At 49.0% G+C, this 27128-nt stretch overlaps 1 protein-coding gene and 1 long non-coding RNA gene across 3 annotated transcripts; one reads left to right on the top strand and one right to left on the bottom strand.

Annotated features, from left to right (window-relative positions):
• VPS18 (VPS18 core subunit of CORVET and HOPS complexes) lies at positions 1 to 8309 on the bottom strand. Its single transcript, XM_028119529.2, has 5 exons — positions 7898 to 8309; positions 6704 to 6845; positions 3630 to 3721; positions 1595 to 3465; positions 1 to 875 (listed from the first exon to the last, which is right to left on the bottom strand). Exons 1-5 carry the CDS (start codon positions 7986 to 7988, stop codon positions 150 to 152), a joined length of 2922 nt encoding a protein of 973 aa, XP_027975330.1. The 5' UTR covers positions 7989 to 8309; the 3' UTR covers positions 1 to 149.
• Positions 7685 to 23835, top strand: LOC114221415 (uncharacterized). 2 transcript variants are annotated; one of them, XR_015768542.1, is made up of 3 exons: positions 7685 to 7858; positions 15486 to 15555; positions 23490 to 23835. It is a non-coding gene; the product is annotated as an uncharacterized LOC114221415 (long non-coding RNA). The 2 variants fall into 2 exon arrangements; XR_003611728.2 differs by lacking the exon at positions 7685 to 7858 and adding an exon at positions 8692 to 9085.
• Positions 23836 to 27128: the final 3293 nt, after the last annotated feature.

Raw genomic sequence — 27128 nt, 5'->3', positions numbered from 1 at the left:
TTACAGGCGACAGCTGTAATTCCACTCTCCCCAACACTGTCACGGCCCAGCAGTCTCCAGACGCCAGACCACAGACCATGGTGTAGCCTTCCCAAGAGAGGGCAACTGCCCCGACTGCCTGCCCACCCAGCAGGTCAACACCCTTCTTCCTACAGCCAACTGAGGTGCTCCTCCTCATAGCGCTGGGGGTCAATGAAGGGCCGATCAATGGAGCGGATCATCAGCTCCCCACAGTACACACACTCGGCGGCCACCAGTTCATCGAGGTCAGCCTTGAGCTGTTCCCGACTGGGCCCTGCCATGGCAGCCCCACCCTCGGCCTCCTTGGTGCGGGCAGAGCCCTTGGTAGGGGCCGGAGCAGCCCCCAACTTCCGCTGCAGCTCCTCGAGCCGGGCCTGCTTGTAGGCTGGCAGGCCAGGCCGCACGGCCTGCAGCAAGCAGTCAGCATGGAACATGTGGCCACAGAGGAAAAGGTAAAAAGGGCGGTTGAGCAGGGGGAAGTCACAGGTGGCACACTTGTCCTGTGGCTCCACCGTGCCGTAGCGGCCCCGCAGCTCCTGCAGGTCTCGCCGGATGCGCTGGGCGCTGGCTGTGGCCTCTTCCATCTCCCGCTGCAGCTCCTGGATGTGGTGGTTGTAGGCCTTGAGTGAGCTGCAGATCGCCTCCTTGAAGTGGTCGATGGTGACGAAGTCAGGAAAGAACGGCAGCACGTCCTCGATCTTGAGCAGGGGGCAGCTGGCCAGGCAGGCCATGGCCGTCTGCACGTCCTCCTCCTCCTGTACCACGTGCCGAGCAATCTTCAGCCACAGCTTCTTACGCAGCTCCTCGTCGTCCTCAGGCAAGTCAGCACACTGTTTGGCCAGGTCCACGTCCACCTGCGGGGAGACCGCGAGCAGAAGGGTTGGGGATAGAGACTGGGGGAGACAACAGACGCCCAGGGAAAACCTGGGCCCCAGCAGAAGCCCCAGGTAGGATCCCCTGGCAGCAAGCGAGGTGGGGCTTCAGGGGGCCAGCATAGGAACCTGTCTCAGTGACGGGCCTGTCCCCATCACCGCTTTGTAAAAGCTACTCACGGTGAAGGGGCTTTGATTTTGGCAAATTCAAAAATCACCTGGGTACCATATTCAAAATACAGATTTGGGGGCCCTACCCTCAGACTTTCTGATTCAGTAAGTCCTGGCTTCAAACCCAGGAATTCACATTTTAACGTAACTCAGCAGTTGTGACTATATCACAATCGCTAGCATGTACATAGAACTTACCTGCACAGCAGGTGCCACTCTGACTGCTTTTCGTATACACTACTTTCATCAACCCTAAGAGGGAAGTAACTAGAACACTATCCCATTTGTGGCCGAATGATCTGAAGCAAAGAGAGGGTCAGAAATCAGCCTGAGGTCACACGGCCTAGTAAGCGGCAGAACCGATTTCAAACCCTGACGTCGGAGTCCATGTTAACCTCTGCGCTGCAGCACCTCTCCGCCGGAGAAGCCGGTGCCCTCTAGCCGCAGCCCCCCCAACTCCAAACCCTCAGCCTCTGACAGGACTGCTCTCCAGGCCTCTGTCCTGGATGGGGTCAAACTCATCGACTCACCTGCAGGGCCAGGTCCACAGCCTCCTCGTACAGCTCTAGGACCTTATAGACATGGACACAGGCACGGTGGTGGCCGTGCTCAGCACAGAGACGCAGCGCATACTTGAGGTCGTAATGCACGCGGTGTGGGCTGGCGCCGGCCTGCTCAAGGTAGGCCAGCAGTGAGGCTGGCTGGCCCCGGGCATATAGCGACAGCAGGTAATTGTGAATTGCCTGCTCCGTCTCGCCGAGTACGTTCACGCAGAACTCCATGTAGCGGATGGCCTGGCTCACCTGCTGGGCTTCGCCACCCTGGCTATAGTTCACCAGGGCAGGGATGAGCTGCCGGGCATCCAGCCGGCTGCCCAGCTCAATCCAAGCATCCACCAGTTGGCGGGGGATGTGACGAATGAGGATGGGCGAGAACTTATAGAAGAGCTGGGGGTCACGGTGGCGAGCAAGCACCGCCAGGGCCTCCTCATAGGCCTCATGCTGGCAGTGGTATGCCACCACGCGCTCGTAGTCCTGCATGATCACGGCAAAGTACACCATGTGTTCTGTGTCCCCGTGGCTGGCAAGCAGTTCGTGGATGGAGGCCCGGCTGGCAAAGAGCCACTCCTTGTGGCGGGGGCTGCTGAGGAAGGACCGGAAGCGCTCCCGTGTTTCCCGGTATAAGTTCAGGGCCTCAGGATCACCCTGCAGTGCTCCGAGCCGGCTCAGATAAAGCTCCGTCAGCCAGGTGGTAAGCAGTGTGGCCTGGGTGCGCTCGGCTGGCTTCAAACCGGCCAGTTTTCGCTGCAGGAACTCAGCCAGAGCCTCCTCCTGTCGGGCCTCCAAGAACTTGAGGGCAATCTCCTCAAAGTAGCTCTGGGTCAGGGCGTAGCAGCGGGCACTCTCCAGGTAACGACGCTGGCGAAAGCAGAAATCGGCCTCCCGGGCCAGGACTGTGTCCAGGCAGTCAGGCCGCTCTCGACAATACTCTTTGGCCAGGTCGAAGCGGTTCATGTCCAGGTAGGTGCGCCAGACATCCCGGGCCTCCCGCTGCACGTGGTAGCGGAAGACGGCACGCTCAGTGTAGGCCCACAGGTGGCCCGTGGAAGAGTCCTTCACCATGTGCTTCAGGGGCCCAAACTTCTCCAGGAAGTGATCCCGCAGCACCACCTGCCCCGTCAGTGTGCACACTGCCTCCACCCGGTCCGCCAGCAGCAGGAGGAAGTGGAACTGGGTCAGGACGATAGCCAGGGGTGGGCTGGCCCCCGGACCTACCCCCTCTGGGTACTCCCACACTCGCTCCTCGCTCAGCAGGGAATCGGGACGACTGCAGTCCAATGCTCCGTACAACACGCCATCCCCCATCATCCAGGCGAAGGCCCGAGGTGCAGAGCGCAACTTGGGGGTATAGAAGGCCAACTCACTGTAGCCCAGACTGCTGGGGAACTCACGGAATGGGGGTGGGTGGTCAGCGTAGGCAGCAAAGAGCCCCGCAAAGCCCTGGGCCTCAGCTCCCTCTGCTGCTCGACCTATGAACTGGAAGAGGCGCTGCCGGGTGGTGGCGATAACAAAGCCACGCCCGTCAGGGCCCCGCTCGGCCTCGAGGGAGCACACAGGTGCTGGACCCCCTTCTTCGTTTAGTACATACAATGGGCGGAAGTAGAGATCTGGGGCGGGGCCAAAAAGCCCACCCTCGCTGGCTGAGAGCTCTGCTTCGAAGATCTGGCCTTGGGCGGTGCCGACCAGGATGGGGCCAGTGCCGCTCTCGGTGCCCAGGGCCTTGTTCCAGCCCACACTCTCCACCAGCTGCCCCTTCCAGCGCGCCAGTGGCCGGACCTTCTGTCCATTACGGTTCACATAGAGGACCTCAGTGCTGCTCAGAGCAATCAGCAGGTGAGAGCCTAGAGTGGGGGAGAGCAAGGCACCCTACAGAATGCTGCCATTCCCACCCTCAGCCTCCTCCCTGCCCACCCCACTCGCAGATCCCACCCGCCCGGGCAGTGACTTATGCTCTGCTCAACTACCCCCGCAACCCCAGACCTGCCTCTCCCGCCCCCCCACTTACCAGTGTGGTCCAGAAACATCTTGTGAACCTTGGCATCATCCTTGCGCCCCAGCTCCACGTGGTTGGGTTCATTTGCCTTGCCCAAGTCAATGCTGTTGAGACAAGAGTCACAGCATCACTCCAGAGAAGGGTAGGTCCTTTTTTGGAATCACAGATCTCTTTATGATCTGATGAAAGCCACAACCTTTCTGCCCTGAAATCTATATACACGCATACAATTCTGCATACCATCCCAAGGGAACTCTGAAATACATACAGGGTCCTACTTAAGAACCCTCCGCTCTGAGAATTCCCCCACCTCATTTTGAGAAGTCACTGAACAGAGGTCTTTTCCTCTGCTCAGTAGATGTGCAGTGTGTCTGGGAAGACAGGCAGGGGTATCCCAGATTGCTGAGGTAAAAAGAGAACAAAAGGGTGCCTGGGTGGCTCAGATGGTGAAGCATCTGCCTTTGGCTCAGGTCATGATCCCAGGGTCCTGGGATTGAGTCCCGCATCAGGCTCCCTGCTCCTTGGGAGCCTGCTTCTCCCTCTGCCTCTCTCTCTCATGAATAAATAAATAAAAAGTTAAAAAAAAAAAAAAAGAGAACAAACAGTAGTTAATGGTTACTGAGCACTTTATTATTTTTTTTAATATTTTATTTTATTTGATAGAGAGAGAGACAGAACACAAGCAGGGGGAGTGGGAGAGGGAGAAGCAGGCTCCCCGCCGAGCAGGGAGCCCGATGTGGGACTCGATCCCAGGACCCTGGGATCATGACCTGAGCCGAAGGCAGACGCTTAACAACTGAGCCACCCAGGTGCCCCCAAACATGTCTTCTTTAAACTTATTTCTTGAATAATAATAGTTTTTTTTTTTTAAGATTTTATTTATTTATTTGACAGAGAGAGACACAGCGAGAGAGGGAACACAAGCAGGGGGAGCGGGAGAGGGAGAAGCAGGCTTCCCGCGGAGCAGGGAGCCCGAGGCAGGGATCAATCCCAGGACCCTGGGATCATGACCTGAGCCGAAGGCAGACGCTTAACGACTGAGCCACCCAGGCGCCCCGTACTGAGCACTTTCTATATATGAAGCACCATGCCAAGAGCTTAACCTAATAGAGCTCAATGAATCTTCATGATAACCTTGAGGAATGCTCCTGTTTATATTTCCCTTATTAAATTCTTTTCAAATAATATGCTCATTCTAACCAAAGAATCAAAGTATTTGAATCAGGTCACAATCAAAGATGGTGGGAAAATGATATTTTTCCACATATGACTACAGATTTAAATCCCTATTCCTTAAAAAGTCCTTAAAAATTAGTAAGAAAAAGACACTTCAGTAGATAGGGGAGGGCAAAAAATATAAACCAGCAGTTTACAAAAGAGAAACTCTACATTTCTAGTAAACATCTAAAAATACTTTCAACCTTTGGTAAATAACAGTAAGGTACCATGTTTTTAACCTATCAGATTGGCAAAAATTAGAAACAGTAACCTATGGTGCTGGCGACGCTTAACTGACTGAGCCCCCCAGGCACCCCAGGAGAGAGAATCTTAAGCAGGCTCCACGCCCAGACTGATGCAGAACTTGATCTCACAACCCTGAGATCATGACCTGAGCAGAAATCAAGAAAAGGACACCTAACTGACTGAGCCACCCAAGCGCCCTGTATTATTATTATTTTTTTAAGTAAACTCTACACCCAAGGTAGGGCTCGAACTCAGGACCCCAGGATCAAGAGTTCCATGCTCTTCCCACTGAGCCAGCCAGGTGCCTCTCAAAAGTTTTTTTGTTATTTTGTCATAACAGCAATTACTGTGTAGTCAAATATATCTATCTTTTTCCTAGTGGATTTTCTAGCTTGAGTAAGAAGATCTCCCTTCGGTCCAAGAACACAGACATTTCTTAAATATTCTTTTATTCTTTTTATTTTTTTAAAGAGGGATGGAGGAAAGGCAGGGGAGGGGGAGAGGGACAGAGAGAATCTGAAATAGGCTCAGTGCCTAGCACAGAGCCTGACGTGGGGCTCAATTTCACAACCCTGAGATCACGACCTGAGCCAAAATCAAGAGTCGGATGCTTTACTGACTGAGCCACCCAGGTACCCCCATTAAATATTCTTTTGATATTCAGTTTTTTTTTTTATTTTTAAAGATTTTATTTACTTATTTGAGAGGTGGGGGGAGAGGGGTGGGGGGAGGAGCAGAGAAGAAGCAGACTCCCCGCTGAGTAGGGAGCCCAACATGGGGCCCAATCCCAGGACCCTGAGATCACGACCTGAGCCAGAGGCAGATGCTTAACCAACTGAGCCACCCAGGTACCCTGAATAAATATTCAGTTTATTTTTAATATTTAAATAATTATTCCACTTAGAATTTATTTTTGTGATATAGAGGCTTACCTCTGTTTTATCCCAGATGGTTATTCTGGATAAACAATTTTGCTGATACTTTTGTTATGTATTATTTCCACTTATGTATGTATTTCCAGTTTTATTGGGATATATTATTTCCATTTATACTGGATTTATTTCAGGACTCTAGACAGTTCCCCTGATCAATATGACCAATTTGTGGGTTGGTACTATCTTTAACAGATGAAGGGACACATTTGGAGAGACTGGGTGACTTGCTCAACATTCCCTAGCTGTTAAGTGGGAGAGCTGGGACCTGACCCAGGTCTACCTGATTTTAACTACTATACTACATTAATTCTCTTTGGGAATGGATATTTTTGGAAAATTCCAAATCTAGGGGCACCTGGGTGGCTCAGTTGTTAAGCGTCTGCCTTTGGCTCGGGTTGTGATCCCCGGGTCCTGGGATTGAGCTCCACGTCAGGCTCCCTGCTCAGCAGGAAGCCTGCCTCTCCCTCTCCCACTCCCCCTGCTTGTGTTCCCTCTCTGTCTCTCTCTCTCTAATAAATGAAATCTTTAAAAAAAAAAAAAAAGAAAAAAATCAACCTATTAAAAAAAAAAAAAATCCAAATCTACTGTTTCACCTGCCCAGAGTGAAAGAAAGGCCCTAGTCAGTGATTAGTCCCCAAATACCACTAATCCACTCCCTACTCCTAAGCCTTTTGGGCCCTCACTTACCGGAGTAGTGTATCCTTGCCCAGGCTCATGCAGAGCTGATTGCAGGAGACGACAAGACTGGTAATTCGTTCAGAAGGGGTAAAGTCAATGCGCTGCTTCGTGAAAATGGGCACTTCCTTCTCTAGCTGGGCATTCACATACCCTACATGAAAGGAGGGAGTTAAAGGTTAGGTATGGAAAACGCGGAGGAAGGACAAAGAGAGGCAACAAAACAAGTTTCCTCTCCACCTTCCCAACATATCCCTACCCCAAGCCCTTGGTTAAAAGCTTAATATCAATATATCAGGTAGTTTGCTAATCACCTCCTCATTAGGGATCCTGGGCTCTTTTCACACCTCTGACAGCCATGAGGGGTGGATTCTTTGAACCCTTGGACTGCTGCTAAACGGCCATGTACCTGCTCCCAATGGTGATGCGGGGGGCAAGGCTTGGGCTTTCTCCCTTACCAATCTTGGGGCCAGCAATCCCAGCTCAACTAAAGTATTCTAGATCCACTCTCTCCCCTCCTCCCTGCCCGAGCAATAATGTTCTCACTGAGCCTCCAGAAGAATGAAGGCAGAGGGAGCCCTGGGGAACAGTTCCAATCAAACTGCCTCTTCTTTCTCTCTACCTTTCCTCTCATGTCTTTACCATTGCACAGAATATCCCAGCACTTCAGACCCCTCTGCCAACTCTGTCCTACTTTCTACAAAAATTTCCCCTCAACACCAAGCTGCACCCAGATCTAGCAAAGGCCTAAAATAACTTCATTTTCCCTGTTCAGTGACAAAGTTCCCTCTAGGACCAGCCTTCCTTCCCCGACAACATTCCCCTTCCACCGTTTTCTTTGACCACTCTCTTCTTCCCACCTGCCGAAGGGGCCTGGTAGGAAAAGCATAGACTCTGGCTGAAGCCTTGGAGCCTATTCTCAGTTCTCTCAACTGCGGCCCTGTAGACAAGCCACTTCCTTATCTGGGTCCCAGTTTCCTCTTAGGACCCTAGTGGCAGGGCCTAGATCACGAGACTGCTCTTGCTGCTCTTTCAAACTTCGACCATCCACCAGCTGGGGGCCAAGAGCCCCTGAGGAGAATCAGGGGCCTAGACCTGGACTGCACCGCCAGGCGGTGAACCGGACCTCCTGGAGCTACTCCCCGGATCCTCCCCCGCAGGTGCCAGGTGAGCGGACAGGGTGAGCGGCGCCCTCCCCTCCCTTACCGGAGTGGGGGATGCCCACGCTGGGGCAGCCAGGCTGCAAGACGGCTGAGCGGGACAGGGAGTCCTCGTATTCATCCAGGATGGACGCCATGGTGCCCGGCCTCTGGGCCCTCCGTGTCGGGCCCAGGGATTACAACAGGGCTCCCCCCAGGGATCCCCGTCGCCCTGGATTGGAAACTGCGTCTCCCCAGCCTCGACAAGAATCTGACAGATTTTGGCAATCCGCCGCCCACTCCTCTTTAAAATCCCGAGGGTTTTCTCACTCCCGCCTTACAAAGCGAAAAGACCGGGGAGCCCTCCCCCTTGAATCTGGCGCAGTCCTGCACCCCGCTCCCGCCCCCCAAAAGATCACTGGCTCCCTTTAGCCGATTTGAGAAGATCCCAACCTCGCCCCAGCAGCTCAGCTGACTCCCGCCCCCGGGACGCGCGCCTATAACGTAACTTCCGGGTTCTCAGAGCCACACGTTTACTCGCGTAGGGAACGTACCCCCGCCGGCCTCAGCTAGGCGCGGCGACGGCTACGGAGGAGGAGGCGGGCCCAAGAGGGGGGGCGGGCCAGGGCCTGGGCCCAGTCAGCTCTTCAGGGCGGGAGCCGGAAGTGCTGCGGGAGTTCTCGGCTTGAGGCGGAGCCCTGGACGCGTCACAGCTGCAGTCGGGCTGGGTGCTGGGCTGGCCCCTCTGAATACAGGTCCTTCCTTCCAGGACCCTGGTGCAGTTCCGAGCTCTGACGCAAGGGGGCAATCCCGGCTTTTACAGGCTCTTCCCCACCGTGCCGCGGAGTCCAGCCCCGGCCTCGAAGCCAGTCCCCGACTCCTTTCATGCCCAGTCTTCCCTCCGTCAGACCGCGACCGCGACCGCTCAGCCTCCGTGTCCAGCTCCCGCTCAGACCTCTCCAGACAGGCCGCTGCCTCAGGAGAACCTCCCGCTTCTCAGTTTAGTCCGTGTCTTGATCCTCACAAGGCAAAGGCAAGCAGTTCTGGCCTCTCTTCTCCCACATTTAGCCAAGAGCTACCTAACCGGCCTCTACCCGGCTCCGTAATGGCTCCTCGGTGTGGGGAGAGACAGAAGGGGCGGCAGAAAAGACCAAGCACAGCTAAGCGGTGCGGGTCTGCTTCCATTCACTCATTCAAAATAGCGTTGAGCACTAACTTTGTGCCTAGCCTTGGGCTGGGTGCTGGAGTCACAGAGGTAAGTACAATATCGTCCTTGAAGGTCATAAACTAGCAGGGACAATGGACCAGTAAACAGATACTTAATGCTAGGCAAGCGATGGGTGGATTTGTTCAAAAGCTCACTCATTCCACAAGTGAGCTCACACTCTCGGTCAGCCACTATTCCAGGCTCTGGGGGCGGCACAACAGACCAAAACGGACAAAAGTCTCAGCCCTCGGGCGCCTGGGTGGCTCAGTTGGTTAAGCGACTGCCTTCGGCTCAGGTCATGATCCTGGAGTCTCGGGATCGAGTCCCACATCGGGCTCCCTGCTCGGCGGGGAGTCTGCTTCTCCCTCTGACCCTCTTGCCTCTCGTGCTCTCTCTCTCTCTATCTAATTCTCTCTCTCAAATAAATAAAATCTTAAAAAAAAAGTCTCAGCCCTCGTGAGGCTTACCCAGGGACATGGCCACAGCAATGTGGGGAGCCCAGAGGGGCAAATACGTGCAAAGCAGGAACGAGGGGACAAGTGACCTTGAAGGCCGATGGAGAGTCCAAAGCGAGGGAATGTGGAGTGCAACTCCGTTTCAGTTTCCCTCTTCCACCTGCCTGGGCCACCCAGACGGAGTCTGTTCCCTCCTGGGACCCGCGGACTCTACCTTGTTAGAATGGAAGGCTATTGGGTGCCTGGGTGGTTCAGTTGGTTGAGCGACTGCCTTCAGCTCAGGTCATGATCCTGGAGTCCCGGGATCGAGTCCCATGTCGGGCTCCCTGCTCAGCAGGTAGTCTGCTTCTCCCTCTGACGTTCCCTCTCATGCTCTCTCTCTACCATTCTCTCTCTCTCAATGAAAAAAAAAAAAAAATCTTTAGAATGGAAGGCTATTGGCCAGGGTCACCGCCATCCTGGCTTTAACGCGTAGCCTGTGCGTAATGACTAAAAGAGCTCCCTTTACTCTCAAAAGCGTCTTGGTTTGCACCGTATATTGTGTGGTCTCCTTACTTGCTGAACTTCCCTGCCAGATGCAGAGGACTGAACCCTGACCAGCCTCCACCCAGGGCTTTCTGGGCTTTCTGGACCTAGAGTGGCCTTGGCCTGGGACCGGGCAACCAGTTAGGCCATCCAGAATAACTTTCTGCTGCTCCCGGGTCCCACTTCTCCTGCCCACAACCTGCAGGAGCAATGCCGCTCTCCCAGCCAAGGGCGCTGCCTGGCAGGCTAGGTGTGAAAAGGGAAGATGCCAGAGGTGAGCCGCAGACAAGAGGTTTCCTCCCTGGGAAAAGTTGCCCCAGCTAGGGAGCTGCCCTGCTCGGCGCAGAAGGCTCCATCCCAGATCACCTGCCTTATGCATTAGGGAAATACAAATGGGCCCAGCCTAAGGTCAGATAATAATAAAAGGTACATTTACTGAGTGACAGCAATGTGCCAAGCACCACACTAAGTTCATAATAATCATTGTTATTTCATTTTACCCTTACCCTGATGTTAAGAAGCAAGTACTGCTCTTTTCCCCATGTTACAAAATCAGAAACTGACATTCAGAATGGAAAAGCAATTTGTCCAGGGTCAGGTGGCCAGGAAATGGGGAAACCAGAAGGCAATGTTCAAATACAAGCAGATGCTGAAGAGTTAAGCAACACCCTCCATTTCCCAATGCAAGACGAAGGGGAAAGAGTACAGCTGATTCCTCAGGTCTGGACTGTGCGGAGAAATGTCCCCCTTGCATGGAGCCAGCCAGCCTAGGAGGGGTGTCTCAGGGACACAGAGTCCTTCCAGCCACCTCCTCACTGTCCCTAAAACCTTCCTCCTGGGTTTCACTGCTCTCTGGGATGTATAGGGTGGGGCCTAAGCGGGCCTTGCTTACTATGGACTCCGTGCACACTCCCTGTTGAGTTGATTACAATAGGATTCCTCTGCATACTCATCCTCCCATCCTTATGTGGGACTTCGGAGTAAGAACAAGACCAGCATTCTTATCCCTGCCCAATCACTCACTAGTTGGACACTGTGCGCAGGTGATGCTCTTAACTTCAGTTTCCTCATCCACAGAAATACTGTAGATATAATGATACATAGTAGGTCTATGTGGAAAAGTAAATGAGGTGATCTAGGTGAAAGCTCATTGCTCTAGCATAGTGTCCAACACAGAGCATATGCTCAGGAAACTCAAAATGTGGCTTTAATCTGACAGTCACTCTCAAGTCCACGTCCTCCATGAAGCCTCCCTAGACTGCAACTTCCCCATCAGAACTGCTATGGCTTTTCTTATCCCGGCCATTTACTGACCCTTTATTAAGAAGCATGGGCATTTTTCTTTGCTATAACAGAAGCTGATTGTGGAGAATACCCCAAACAAACCTGAGCACAGGAATACTGAAGTGTCTTAGGGAACTCACAGCTGGGGATACAGATCCACCAGCTCCTACCTCTCACAATCTGTGCGGTTGTTGCCACAAGATAGGTAAGGGCTGACTGCTGGGCTGGGGAGAAAGAGGAATAGTGCATGAAAGGAGGTGAATTTGAGCTAAGACTTGAAGTGCATGCATGATTTCCAAGGGCAAAAAAAGAGAAGGCATTACGCAGGCCTCAAGAAAACCAAGAGAATAGGCCTGCAAACAGTGGGGGGCTGGGGAGCTGGAGCATCAGGGAGTAGGGCAGTGTAGGAAATGGGACCAGTTGTGACCAGATTATGAAATCAATTGAATAGGCCATCAGAAGACTTTGGTTGGGGATGAGATCATCTGATGTGGGTTCTAGAAAAATGGGTGGTGGCTTGGGTGGGGTCCACATCAGAGAGTCTGAGACCTGAGGCAGAAGCAGAGAAGTGGTGAGGGCCCAACCTGGAGAGAGAGTAGACTGGGAAGACTCTGGGGAGACATGTCTGAGGAAGAGCCCACTGGAGTTAGTGACCGGTTAGATGTGAGGATGAAGGAAGGGTTCAGGACGACTCCTGGGGAGATGTGGCAGATGATGCAATGTCACCATTGTCCAGGAGGAGGAAGGGCTGGATGAGGGTGGGGCAGAGGTCACATGATTGAGCACAATCTGGACAGTGGCACCTGAGACCCCTGCAGGGCATTTACTCTCAGAGACCCAGCATCATGGGGCAGTCATAACTTACTAATAAATATTTATTAAACAATTGCATGAATGACCTTTCTCATGCTTCAGTTTCTACATTTGTAAAATGAGAAAAATCTACCTGTAGCATTGTGAATATTGTAGAATATTATGCAAATCACTCAGCACTGTGCCTATACCTGGAAAATGCTCAATACAAGTTAACTAGGGACGCCTGGGTAGCTCAGTCCATTAAGCTTCTGCCTTTGGCTCAGGTCATGATCCTGGGGTCCTGGGATACAACCCCAAGCCCAGTGTTGGGCTCCCTGCTCAGCAAGGAGTCTGCTTCTCCTTCTCCTCCCTGCTCTCATGCTCTCTCTCGCTATCCGTCTCTCTCTCGCTGACTCTCTCTCTCTCAAATAAATAAAGAAAATCTTAAAAAAAAATACAAGTTAACTATTAGTAGTAATTGACTGAATGAAGACGCAGACAAAAAGGAGTGATTTAATTGACTTGAGTAATTTGGTTTATTTATTTATTTATTTAGTAATCTCTACACCCAACATGGGACTTGAACTCATGACCCTGAGATCACGTGTCACATGCTCTCCTGACGGAGCCAGCCAGGCACCCCAAATTAGTTTTTTTTTTAATACACATTCTTTTTTAGAAGTTTTAGATTTATGGAAAAAGTGAGAAGATAGTGGAGGGTTTCCACATATCTCACATTCAGTTTCCCTTACTACAAACATCTTAACATTAGTATGGCACATTTGTTAGAATTAGTAAATCAATATCGATACATTATTATTAACTAAAGTCTGTACTTTATTCAGATCGCCTCCGTTTTTACCTATTGTTCTCCTTCTGTTCCAGGATTCCATCCAGGATATCATCTTATATTTAGTTGTCATGTCTCCTTAGGCTCCTCTTGACTCTGGCAGTTTTTCACTTTCCTTGTTTTTTGAGGAGTATTGACAATTTTGTGGAGTATTGAGCAGGTATTTTGTCGGATGCTCTCTATTGGAATTTGTCTGTTATCTTTCATAATTAGATTGGGGTTATGGGTTTGGGGGAGGTGAAATACCATTATCATCACATCATATCAAGGGTATATACCATCAACATGACTCACCACTGTTGATGTTGACCTTGGTAGCGCTTGTCAGATTCTCCACTGTAAGGTTACTCTTCCTCCCCACCTTTCTCTCTCTTTCTTTCTTTCCTTTTTGAAGATTTATTTATTCATTTGACAGAGAGAGAGAGTACAATCAGGGGGAGGAGCAGGGAGAGGGAGAAGCAGGCTCCCCGCTGAGCAGAGAGCCCGATGCGGCCTGAAACCCAAACCCAGGACCCTGGGATCCTGACCTGAGCCGAAGGCAGTCTCTTAACCGACTGAGCCACCCAGGTGACCCCTCGCCCTTTTTTTTTAAAGATTTTATTTATTTATTTGAGAGTGAGCCAGTGAGAGAGAGTATGGTGGGGGGACAGCAAAGGGAGAGGGAGGAGCAGATTCCCTGCAGAGCAGGGAGCCCCATGTCCCCAAGTGGGGCTGGATCATGATCATGTGACTCCAGGATCATGACCTGAGCCCAAGGCAGCTGCTTAACTGACTGAGCCACCCCAGGTGTGCCTCCTCCCCACCTTTCAATACTCTCTTCTTTGGAAGGAAGTCTCTACACACAGCCGACACTTAAGGAGTGGGGATTTACGCTTCCTTGAGGGTGAAGTTTAAGTCATTTGGAATTCTTCTGCATGGGAGATTTAGGAATTTGTTTTTAAATTTAATTTTTATTTTAATCATCATAATATATGTATAAATTTTAAAAACAGGGCCATAAGACTTATAAGGAAACCCATCATCCCCAGTTAAACTCCATCTGACCTGTCTATACTCATCTCTCAGTTCTCCAGATGTGCTGATCTAGGGAGTTCCCAGATGCAACACACCTCTGCAGACATTTGAGTATTTGGTCTTGGGGGTCTGACCCCTCTGGAAAGATTTTGCTGATATTCCTACCCTTGCCAGGATCAGGGCCCTCCTAGGTGCTCCTCCAGCCTCCTGTACTGATCGCCCATGTTATGATTACATTTGTATGATTACTACGTTACAATTGCCTGGTAGTCTCTCTCTCTCTCTCCTTTCCAGCCCCTTCACTCCCTTTTCCCCTTCCCTTCCTCCTCCCCTCCCTCCCTCTCTCTCTCCTTCCTCCTGTTCCTCTTCCATTTCTCTCCCCTCCCCCTCCTGCCCTTCCCTCCCTCTCCCTGGGGTGACTCTGTATAAGCTCCCTGAGGGCAGGGACAGGTGTACCAGCACACCCTCTCCTAGGACAGGGCCTGGCACATTGTTAAACTATATTGAAGGAAAAAAGGCCCTAGCTAATGCAGAACATCTCTTCTCAACCCTTTACAAGAGACTATAAATCTCTTTCCTTCCTATTTGGTTCCCTTCCAGATGTTTCCATAGCCCCGATTTTCAGAAAGCCTCCTCCCCTCCCTGTTACTGTCATCCTTTATTTCACTGAGTGCATGTCAAAACCCCACCCAAGGCATGTGTGGATCCAACCTACCTTTTTTCTTTCTGCCACCTTCTAGGATTATAGTGCCAGTGGTCCCAGAGAAGACACTGGAGGTGAAGGAATAGAGACACTTTTTTCACTTGTCTATGTGGGAAATGAAAGCATCCTTCAAAGGGATGCTCAGTCGGTGGCTGCCTTCGGCAGGGGTCATGATCCTAGCTAGGGTCCTGGGATCGAGTCCCCCATCAGGCTCCTTCCTCAGTGGGGAGCCTGCTTCTCCCTCTGCCTGCTGCTCTCCCTGCTTGTGTTCTCTCTCTCTCTGATAAATAAATAAAACCTTTTAAAAAAAAGCTTATAAAAGACTTTCCCTCTGCCCCTCCCCCCAAATAAATGAATCTTTTTTTTAAGATTTTATTTATTTATTTGACAGAGACACAGCAAGAGAGGGAACACAAGCAGGGGGAGAGGGAGAGAGGGAGCCCGATGCGGGGCTAGATCCCAGGACCCTGGGATCATGACCTGAGCCGAAGGCAGACGCTTAACAACTAAGCCACCCAGGCACCCCAACAAATAACTCTTTAAAAATAAAAAGAAAGCATCCATAGGTCATTGGTCCTCAAACTGGGGTTCACATGTCCTTAGGGGGCTGAGAAGCTCTCCCCAAGAGGCATGGAGCACCAAGGAAATCAGTGTCCTCAGCTTCCCTCATCTATTTCCTAAAAGTGACCAGCAGAAGGTACCTGGGAGGAAGAGGCAGGATCTCTCCCACCTCCCCTGCTCCTACTTTTCAAAGAAAAATACACCACTCACCTACTGGGATGGGAAAACCAAAACCCTTCACACTATGGTGCTTCCTTCCAGGGATAAAAATCTGCAGGAAGCCCAGCGAAAAGACCTCTGGAATGATTGTTGGTATTCCCACAAAGAACAGGTAACAAATCCTTTGCCCATCAAATGATTTCTGCTTTTTTTTTTTTAAGATTTTACTTATTTATTTGAAAGAGAGAGTGTGTGAGCAAGTGAGAGAGAAAGAGAGAGAGAGAGAGAGCATGAAGAAGAGAGGGAGAAGCCGACTCTGGCTGAGCAGGGAGCCTGATGTGGGGCTTGAACCCAGGACCCTGGGATGATGACCTGAGCCGAAGGCAGATGCTTAACAGACTAACCCACCCAGGTGCCCCAGTTTCTGGTTCTTTAATTTGAATACAATTTGAGAACCTAATCAGCTGTTGGCTAATTGAAAAAAAATCACTAACATTTTTGGCATATAATTTGGAAAGGAGTCAAATAATCAAGTGACATTGCTATATCAAACCTTCCATTCCCATCTAACATTTATGTGAACAAGCTTTCTCCGCGTTTAGATCAACACAAAAGAAAAAAAAATATATAGGAAGATAATTGGTGCTAAACTGTCTCATTTAAGCATTCTATCTACGAATACATAAACTGATTGAAAACAAAACCAGGGGAGCCTTGGTAGCTCAGTCATTTGGGCATCTGGCTTTTGGTTTCCACTTGGGTCATGATCCCGGGGTTATGATCTGAGGGTTGTGGGATTGGTTGTGGAGCATCAGGCTCCATGCTCATTGTGTGCTAGACAAGTAACCTCCCCTCTCTGAGCTCCTCTCCTTTCCTCAGCTGTAAACTGTGAAGGTAGAACTAGACCATCTCTAACATTCTGTGATTCTCTGAAAGCCAAACCTTTGCCACAGTCCCTTTAGGGACAGTGCCCAGGGAATAATGATTTTCAGGGCACTGCCTCAGAGCTGGTTGCTATGCTTCTTATCTTTCCCTTAGTCCAGGAGACATTTCAAAAGATGCGATAGCCAGGAACCTTTCTCTGATTAATGTGAAACCCGGTAAAATCTAACAAGCAGCCCTCATCCTGCCTCCAACTTAAAGCACACACTACATCACACTGCATATGTCTGAGTTAAACTTGCCTGTAGACTCACCCATATGGCCTCTTACCGAAATGAAAAATGATAGCAACAACACAACAACAATAAGTCCAAAATATTTAAAAAGGCCACTGAAGGGCGCCTGGGTGGCTCAGTCGGTTAAGCATCAGCCTTTGGCTCAGGTCATGATCCCGGGGTCCTGGGATCTGGGATACAGCCCCGCATCGGGCTCACTGCTCAGCGGGGAGCCTGCTTCTCCCTCTTCCTCTGCCCCTCCCCCTGCATGTGCTCTCTGTCTCTCTCTCTCAGATAGATAAATAAAATCTTTTTTTAATTAAAAAACTTTTAAAAAATATTTTATTTATTTCTTTGACAGAGTGAGAGAGCAAAAGTGGGGAGGCAGTAGAAGGAGAGGGAGAAACAGGCTCCTTGCCGAGCAGAGAACCTGATGCGGGACTCGATTCCAGGACCCCGGGGTTCATGAGTTGAGCCGAAGGCAGACCTTTAACCATCTAAGCCACCCAGGAGCCCCTAGATAAATAAGATCTTAAAAAAAAACCCAAAACCAAAAAAGCAGGTCACCGATACTTAGTGTTGTGAGGTTGTAAACCCACTGCTGGAGGGAATATAAAATGGTGCAGCAATTAACAGCTGCTTCATAGGCACTTACTCTATGAGCCAGCAGTTCCGGGCCTCGGTATTTACCCAAGAGAAAGAAAACATCTGTCCAGACAAAGATTTACACACAAGTATTTATAGTAGCTTTATTCATAATAGCCCCAAACTGGACACAACTCAATGTCCATTGACAAAAGAATGAACAAATAGCGGTACATCTGTACAAGAGAATACTATTCAGCAATAAAAAAGAACAAATTACCCTGACATGCAATGAATCTCAAAAACAGGTTTAGCACAGGAAGCCAGACATAGATGGGTACACAGAGTATGCTTCTATTTATTTGAAATTCTAAAGCAGGCAAAAATTAAGCTTTAGCAACAGAAAAGCTGATCAGTGTTTGCCTGGGACCTGGTCTAGGGGGTGGAGGATTGACTAGAAAGGAATAAGAAGGAACTTTGTGGGGGAGATGGAAATATTTCATATCTTGATTGTGCTGCTGGTGGTGACTCTAGAGGAGGACACGTTGGTCAAAACTCATGGAACCATACACTTAAAATGGGTGCATCTTTTTTAAAAAATATTTTACTTATTTATTTGAGAGAGTGAGCAAGAGAGAGCAAAAACTGGGAGGAGAGGCAGAGAGAGAGGGAGAAGCAGGCTTCCCGCTGAGCAGGGGGCCTGACTTGGGGCTCAATCCCAGGACCCTGGGATCATGACCTGAGCTAAAGGCAGACGCTCAACCGACTGAGCCACCCAGGCGCCCCAAAATGTGTGCATCTTCTATGTAATATCTAGATGAAGTTGATTACAACACAAAATTTTAAAAAGATCTCTGACTAAATGTTAGAATGTAATCAGTGTTTATATGGCAAAAGGTAATGAAGCAATAGATAACCTGCTTTGTAGCCCATAATCCTTAAGGGGAGGACTGAGAAGGAGGTGGTGTTGGAGCACACACCTGGGCTCCACAGTCCTGGCTCTCCCTTAGCCTCTAGGCCTTTGGCAAGTCACTTTACTCTGTGGAGACTCGGTTTCCTCATCTGTAAAATAAAGGTAATAACAAAATCAGGATAATAGGATGACGACTTCAATAAAAACTCATTTCTTGGGGCGCCTGGGTGGCTCAGTCGTTAAGCATCTGCCTTCAGCTCAGGTCATGATCCCAGGGTCCTGGGATCAAGCCCTGCATCGGGCTCCCTGCTCAGCGGGAAGCCTGCTTCTCCCTCTCCCACTCCCCCCTGCTTGTGTTCCCTCTCTCGCTGTCTCTCTCTGTCAAATAAATAAATAAAATCTTTAAAAAAAAACAACAACCTCATTTCTTTCCGTGTTCCCTATCTGGGTCACAGAAGACAAAATTCTGAACTTTACCTTACCTGACAAATCTGTAATGTTCATTCTCAAGCAGGCCCATGACTTCATCCGAAAAGATTGCCCTGACCCAGAGAGAAGATAATCATAATAATAGAGCACCCTAGGGGCGCCTGGGTGGCTCAGTCGTTGGGTGTCTGCCTTCGGCTCAGGTCATGATCCCAGGGTCCTGGGACTGAGTCCCGCATCGGGCTCCCTGCTCCGCGGGAAGCCTGCTTCTCCCTCTCCCACTCCCCCTGCTTGTGTTCCCTCTCTCGCTGTCTCTCTCTCTCTGTCAAATAAATAAAATCTTAAAAAAAAATCATAGAACACCCTTGCAGAGCACTCTCTATGGGCACTATGCTAAGCATCCTCCATAATTCATTTAATTCCCACAACATTCTCTGAGACGGGTACTATTCTAACCCTATTTTACAGACAAGGAGACTGAGAGGACAACAACTAGTAAGTAACACAACCTGGATACTAATCCAGGTGCTGTGGCCCAGAGCCCATGCTCTTGAATAACAGGCAAATTTGTCTCTCGTCAACGAAATTGTAATGTGGGGTAAAAGAGGGGAAAGGAATTTGATTTGGAAATACTAGCTTTATATGAATTTAAATGTGAACAAAACCCAGTACCTTTCATATTAGTACTTTCACAAAATAGCTAATGATGATTTCAGGTTGGTCTGGAAAATCCTGCTCTGTTTCTAGTCCAGTTGCTGTGGTCTTTCTAAAGAGCACACTCCAGTGCTAACAGGAATAAAATAGAGATCCAGTTGGGGTGACCAGCCCTCCATCTTTTATTTTATTTTATTATTTTTTAAAAAGATTTTATTTATTTATTTGACAGAGAGAGACACAGCGAGAGAGGGAGCACAAGCAGGGGGAGTGGGAGAGGGAGAAGCAGGCTTCCCGCCCAGCGGGGAGCCCAACGCGGGGCTCGATCCCAGGACCCCGGGACCATGACCCGAGCCGAAGGCAGAGACTTAACGACTGAGCCACCCAGTCACCCCTATTTTATTTTATTTTTATTTTTATTTTTTTAGAGAGAGTGCATGTGAGCAGGGGGAGGGGCAGAGGGAGAGGGAGAGAGAGAATCTCAAGTATAGGCTCCATGCTCAGGGCAGAGTCCGATGCAGGGCTTGATCTCACGACCCTGAGATCATGACCTGAACTGAAACAGAGAGTCATTTGCTTAACTGACTGAGCCACCCAGGTGCCCCCCAGCCCTCCTAATTTTGACACTGAAAGTTTAGCATCCCGAGACAACTCTTTGTCCTGGTCACTCTAGGCCTGGCTATTGGCCCGTGAAATAACTCCGAAGGTCAAGAGCAGCTCTGGTGTGACCTCATCGGATTCCTGCTTCCCTTGCTAGCTCATTGCTCATCTGTCTCTTCCCCAGCCAGGCTAAGCTAGTTTTAGCTCCAAAATGGACCACATCCTTTCTCCCTTGGGCTTGATTCCTGCTGTTTCTTCAGGCTGTTTCCAAGCCCTCCTGCCACCCTTTTTTAGGTTTTATTTATTAAAGAGAGAGAGAGAGAGTATGGGGGGGGTGGCGGGAGAAGGAGAAGGAGAAGCAGACTCCCCACTGAGCAGGGAGCCCAGTGTAGGGCTCCATCCGGGACCCTTGGATCATGACCTGAGCCAAAAGCAGACACAACCAACTGAGCCTCCCAGGAGCCCTGTTTCCAAGCCCTTTCTGCTTGGTCTACCCTCATTCCAAATCCAAACAGACTGATGAAGTTCAGCAGGGACACACCAGTATGACCACATCAGTGGTTAAAATACCCACTTCCCTGAGTGTGCCCCACCCTGTCACTCCTGCCCAGGATCCAGCCACTAAGAGGTTAATGTCAGGAATAACTTAGTCTTGGGCGCCTGGGTGGCTCAGTCGGTTAAGCAACTGCCTTCGGCTCAGGTCATGATCCTGGAGTCCCGGAATCGAGTCCCACATCGGGCTCCCTGCTCGGCGGGGAGTCTGCTTCTCCCTCTGACCCTCTTCCCTCTCGTGTTCTCTATCTCTCATTCTCTCTCTCAAATAAATAAATAAAATCTTTTAAAAAAAATAGGAATAACTTAGTCTTCTAAAAAGCTGCTACAACACAGGGACTAGCAATTTTCTGAGGCTATACCAGTTGCTAAAGAATTTAGATATCCTTATTTACAAGTGTGTAAAATGCTAGTTTATATAAACAATGCCAAGAAGAGAATTTGGAGCGATATGATTATTCATTGAATGTTTGTTTATTGGGTTCTCTTTTTGCAAAGTTGCTGATGTTCATCATTATCATCACATCATCAAAGAATAATACATGCTCTAGGGTTAACCACAGAGCTGTGAATGGACCTCAGTGGTATCAGGCCCCAGCTTCTGTTCAAGAAGAAACTTTGGGCCGTGGAGCCAGTCTTTGGGGGAGAAGCAACTCCGGATTTGGCTGGACCTGGGGCCCAGCCATTTAGACAAGTGCTGTGGCCTCAGGGAAGGATCGTGGGCTGCCCACCAGGATTTTTTTTAAGATTTTTTTTTTTAAAGATTTTATTTATTTGTCAGAGAGTGAGAGTGTGTGTGCATGAACAGGGGGAGCGGCAGGCAGAGGGAGAAGCAGGCTTCCCGCTAAGCAGGGAGCCTGATGCGGGACTCGATCCCAGGATCCTGGGATCATGACCTGAGTAGAAGGCAGACGCTTAACCGACTGGGCCACCCAGGCACCCTTGATTCCATGTTTTAATATACATCCTTCATATGGGACTCTATTTTATTCTAACTGTACACTTTTTTATTAAAGATTTTATGTATTCATTTGAGACACAGAGATACGGAGAGAGAGAGAGCATGAGCAGGGGGAGAGGCAGAGGGAGAGGCAGAGGGAGAGGGAGAGGGAGAAGCAGGCTCCCCGCCGAGCCTGGAGCCCAATGTGGGACTTGATCCCAGGACCCCGGGATCACAACCCGAGCCGAAGGCTGATGCTTAACCATCTGAGCCACCCAGGCGCCCCTGTACACTTTTTTTTTTTTAATACTTGGGCTCAAACTGTTTATATAATTCTGTATCACTTAATATTATCTTTTAGCATTTCCCCATGTCACTGAAAATTCTCTTAAGGATCATTTGCAGGGCTGGGGGTGTACTCGAAGGATGTGGGATGCCAGGTAGAGACTCAGACACTATCCAGTGGATAACAGGGATTCATTATAGGCTTTGAGTGAGAGAGTGACAGAATAAATTTTCTGACTTAGGAAGCTTGGGTGCACCAGAAATGTACAAAGCAAAGATGGGAGGCAGGTACGAGGTGATTATTGTGGCAAAGGGTGCCAAAAGAAAGAGGGGAGTCCAGTACTTCAAAGAAAGGATTGAGAGGACGCCTGGGTGGCTCAGTCTGTTAAGGGACTGCCTTCGGCTCAGGTCATGATCTCAGGGTCCTGGGATGGAGCCCCACGTTGAGCTCCATGCTCAGTGGAGAGTCTGCTTGTCCCTCTCCCTCTGCCTCTGCCCAGCACTCTGCTTGTGCTCTCTCTGTGTCTCTCTCTCAAATAAATGAATAAAATCTTTAAAAAACAAAAAAAGAAAGAAAGAAAAAGAAAGGATTGAGGACTAAAGAAGGAGAGGAAGGAGTCCAAGTGTTTGGAAACTCTTTAGTTCCAACTCTTTCCAATTCATTAGCTTGAGAGAATCATGCTGCCATTGTCAGAAATAAAGAAGTTAAGAGGGGAGTCCTTTTATTTTATTTTATTTTTTAAATTTTATTTATTTATTTGAGAGAGAGAATGAGATAGAGAGAGCATGAGAGGGGGAGGGTCAGAGGGAGAAGCAGACTCCCTGCAGAGCAGGGAGCCCGACGTAGGACTCGATCCTGGGACTCCAGGATCATGACCTGAGCCGAAGGCAGTCGCTTAACCAACTATGCCACCCAGGCACCCAAGAGGGGAGTCCTTTTAAACAAAATTTTTAAAAGATTTTATTTATTTATTTGAGAGAGAGATAAAGAGGGAAAATGGGCCGGAGGGAGGGGCAGAAAGAGAGGGAGAAGCAGACTCCCCGCTGAGCAGGGAACCCAATGTGATATGGGGCTCAATCCCAGGATCCCCAGATCATGAGCTGAGCCAAAGGCAGATGCTTAACCAACTGAGCCACTCAGGCGCCCCATTTTTTTTTAAGATTTTATTTATTTATTCATGAGAGAGAGAGAGAGAGAAGCAGAGGGAGAAGCAGGCTCTCAAGGAGCAGGGAGCCCAATGAGGGACTCGATCCCAGGACCCTGGGATCATGACCTGAGCCGAAGGCAGATGCTTAACCATCTGAGCCACCACCCAGGCGCTCGCCCCATTTTTTTTTTAAGTAATCTCTACACCCAACTTGGGGCTTGAACTCAAGGCCCTGAGGTCAAGAGTCCTGCACTCTTCCAACTGAGCCAGCCAGATGCCCCAAGTGGGGAGTCCTTTTAGATGAACTTTTTAGGTTTCAACGCCTCTAGGCCTTTAAAAAATACTGGCCGGGGCTTGAGTGCAAGGTCTTGGGGGAGGGGGTCGGGCAGCAGCAGTTGGGATTAGCTAGATGTAGAGGAGGTGGAGAGAAAGACAGGGAGAAGCGGAGGCTAAGACAGAGTTAGGGGGAGGATGCAGGGCAGGGCGGAAGCCCGAGCCTTGGGACATGGAGGACATAGACAACACGGATGGGGCTGGGCTGGAGGGTTGGCTAGCAGGATCCTGTCCCGGGGCTGGGGGCGGGTCGGGGGCGGTGGGGGGGGCCGGGGCGGATGGGAACACCATGAGGCCAGCTCAGCCCAGGCCGCTGAGTTTGCCACCAACTCCCTCCCAGGATGCCAGCACACCAAGTAGAGAAACCAGTTAAAAACCAATTAACTCTGCAGTCTATTTGTTGTACCAGCAGTAATGGTGGTAGTATGTTGGTAAAAAAGTGGTGCTTTTCCCAGCTTTACTGAGGTATGGCTGACAAAGAAATGAAGTGTTAAATGTACAATTCTTTCTCAGGGCTCCTTCTGAGCAGCGGGCCGGACTGACTTGGAGGCCTTGGAGAGGAGTATGCCTGGGAACTGGAGAAAGACTGCTCGAGGCGCGTTTCTCTCACAAAGAGCCTGCAAGCTGACCTTGCTAAGTACATGCTACCCCACAACCAGTGTTTTTTTGTTAATACCCTTTCCAGCAGTAGGAAAATCACCATGGTGGGGTAGGGATAGACTGGTTTGGTTTATTCTCCTTGAGGTTTTGCCGTAGGTATCCCAACGTATGCAGTAATTTTATTTTATTTTATTTATTTATTTTTTAAGATTTTATTTATTTATTTGACAGAGACATAGCGAGAGCAGGAACACAAGCAGCGGGAGTGGGAGAGGGAGAAGCAGGCCTCCCGCCGAGGAGAGAGCCCGATGCGGAGCTCGATCCCAGGACCCTGGGATCATGACCTGAGCCGAAGGCAGACGCTTAACGACTGAGCCACCCAGGCGCCCTGCAGTAAATTTTAAATAAGATAAGGGGACAACAGAAATGCCTAAGAACTTGACCACACCTGAGGTGAAGTGTCTACCACTTACTAGCCTCTTTAAAACGGGGCAAGTCCCCTAGCTCCTCTGGGCCCCAGTATGCTCACCCTTTCCCCCGCCTTCTCGCTTGGCTTCCTATAAGACAGGGAAACGAAAGCACTTTGGTAAGTCTAAGTCCCCTATACCTGTGTCCGACATTTTGGAAACAAAAGGTTATTACTGCCATGATTCAATGTCAGGGCCATGTTTTAGTTCTTTGGGTATTTTCTTTCTTCCTTTTTTAAAAACAATAAGTAAATAAACTATTTTAGAACAGTTTACATTTACAGGAAAAGTTGAGAAGATAATTTCCACATACCTCCAACCCAGGTTCCCCTGTGATGAACATCTTGCATTACATGGTTATATTTGTCATGATTAATGAACCAGCATTGATCTATTATTATTAACTAAATTCATATTTTGTTCAGAATTCCTCAGTTTTCCCCCAATGTCCTCTTTCAGCTCCAGAATCCCATCCAGCACACCATGTTACTTACATTCATTTGCCATTCTCCTCAGGTTCCTCTTGACCCTTGGCAGTTTTTCAGACCTTCCTTGTTCCTGATGACCTTGACAGTTTGGAGGAGTACTGGGCAGGCAATTCATAGAATGTCTCTCCGATGGAAATTTTCTGACGTTTTTCTTCTGATTAGACTGGAGTTCTAGTAGGGAAGACCACAGAGGGAAAATGCCATTCTCTTTACATCAAATCAAGGGTACATACTATCAACTTGGCTTATCAATGTTGTTCTTCATCTTGATCACCTGGTTGAAGGAGTGTTTGTCAGGATTCTCCACTGTGAAGTTACTCTTTCTCCCCCCACCTTTTTCATACTGTCCTCTTTGGAAGGAAGTCACTATGTACAGTCCACCCTGAAGGAGTTGGGGGTTATGCTCCTCCTCGAGGTTCTACATACATTATTTGGAATTTTCCGCAGGAGATTTGCCTATGATTGCCTATTTATTTATGTGCTCAATCATTTATTTATATCAGAATAGACTCATGGATATTTATGTTATACTTTGGGATACAATCCAATATTTCTTAATTTTGTTGCTCAACTTGTTCCAGATTTCGCCTTTGGAAACTCTTTCAGTTAGTTGGCTCTGTGTCCGTTTGATGTACCTCCATCTTCCCTTTGTTTTGTTTAGGACTTCCTTACTTTCTGTACCACAGAATGCTCCAGGCTCATTTTGTATATTTCCTGCCCCAGTCCTTGAATCAAACATTTCTCTAAGGAGAATGTTAGGGCCAAGTTTTAATCTTTGCAAATGTGTGTCTGGCTGGAAGTTAGGATAGATGATCTGTCAGGTGGGCAGGAGTAAGACAACCCACCATTAGGAGGGGACTTTCCCAGCCGTAGCAGCTACAATTGCAAGGCCTTAGCTGAGAAACAGGTGACTCACCAGCTCCCAGAGTTGTCTCCACCCTCCCCTTCTTGCTGGCATGACTGTCCCTAAACCAGCTCAGACAGAGGGACCTAGGTCGGAAAGTGTCCCCACCCATGGGGCCTGTCGCAGGCCAAGTCAGGGCTTTTCCCCATGCCAGCAGACACCTCCCCCCATTTGTGTATTATTTATATATACCCTTCATACCTGCAGAAAGGATTAAACAAGATTACCCTCAAATTTACAGCTACAATAAAACTATTATTAAAATTTGGGTAAAAGGACAAGAGTTCTGTGAAGAAGAGCCTCTACGTGTGTGTGTGTATGTGTGTGTGTGTGTCTAGTAATTTTGTCCGAGACACCTGGGTCCCTGAATCACAGATTGCTAGCACCAGAAGGGCTTTCAGAAATAAACGGGCTAGGGGCGCCTGGGTGGCTCAGTTGGTTAAGCGACTGCCTTCGGCTCAGGTCATGATCCTGGAGTCCCGGGATCGAGTCCCACATCGGGCTCCCTGCTCAGCAGGGAGTCTGCTTGTCCCTCTGACCCTCTTCCCTCTCGTGCTCTCATTCTCTCTCTCTCTCAAATAAATAAATAAAATCTTTAAAAAAAAAAGAAATAAACGGGCTTCACCTGTCATTCTATCATGCTAAGATGGATCAGGTAATTTCCCAGGAGTCACAAAGCTAATGAGCTGAAGAACTAGGAATGCTAGAACAGGTGTCTTGATGTACAGGTCTTTTCAAATCCCCATTCTTGCCTCCCTTTCCAGGAGAGCAAAAAGAACAGCTTTTGCACCTCCTGTGGGAGACAACAGAAAGACAACATTTTGGGGCCTCTTCCATTTGCTAAATGAATAAACTTATGTGGATAAGTCTGAGAAGTCTTTGGGGCTATAATCTGGGATTATTAGTATCCCCAGATACTTGGATGTAGAGAATGTAGGATGTAGACACTGGGATATAGAAGTGATATTGGAGAGGATCCTACCATTTCCCACAGTCAAGATTTTAACAGTTAAGTCAGCAACTTTCTAGGTGTTGTCCTCAATTTTTGACAAGGAAAAAAGGAAGGAAAAATAAAAATCAGGGATCCTGAGACTTTTTCCAAGAGATTTAGAGATTTAGATTTATTGATTTTTATACTACCAATTGTTTAAGAAATGGATCATCTCTTTTCTTTAATATTCACTGCCTCCTCCCCTCCCAACACTCTCCCTGCAAGAACTCAAGAAGGAGGTGTTTTCAACCATCTTTGTACAGGCTGAGATGAAAGACTGGCTTGGAATTCAGAGAAAGGATCCTGGGCCTGGTGTCACTTGATGTGGCTGCAAAAAAAGATGAAATTAGCTCTCTTGGGTGACCTTCCTAGAGCTACCTTGCATATCTTGTCTCAGTCTGTAAACTCCTTCTGGGGCAAGGACAGTGGGTGGCCCAGAACAGCATCAGCAAATAGGTAATTACTGTGTGCTTTTGATGATGATGATGAAGATAATATTTGGGGATTTAGAAAATACTCAAATGGAGAATTGTCCTTGGTGATCCTCTCCAGCTAGACTCTCCAGCACCCCAAATTCCTTTAGCAGAGTATAGTGAAGGTGTTTAAGGTCTGCCTCCAGGCCTAATCTAGAGGAAGCTCTTCCCTGGGAGTACAGTAAATTCCTGCTTGATGTGTTCATGCTTGAGTTTATCTTCTCTTTAT

The sequence above is a fragment of the Eumetopias jubatus genome, unplaced genomic scaffold (assembly GCF_037043125.1).
Source record: "Eumetopias jubatus isolate StellerSeaLion01/CBP00866 unplaced genomic scaffold, mEumJub1_p1.0 scaffold_7, whole genome shotgun sequence".
Classification (NCBI taxonomy): domain Eukaryota; kingdom Metazoa; phylum Chordata; class Mammalia; order Carnivora; family Otariidae; genus Eumetopias; species Eumetopias jubatus.
This window is presented reverse-complemented; position numbering and strand designations above follow the sequence as displayed.

Coding starts and splice junctions, on each gene's coding strand:
- VPS18 (XM_028119529.2), bottom strand. CDS start 7,988: ATGGCGTCCATCCTGGATGAATACGAGGACTCCCTGTCCCGCTCAGCC. Junction 3,722..6,703: donor GGCAAGGATACACTACTCCG/GTAAGTGAGGGC, acceptor TTGTCTCAACAG/CATTGACTTGGGCAAGGCAA. Junction 876..1,594: donor CTGTGGACCTGGCCCTGCAG/GTGAGTCGATGA, acceptor GTCTCCCCGCAG/GTGGACGTGGACCTGGCCAA.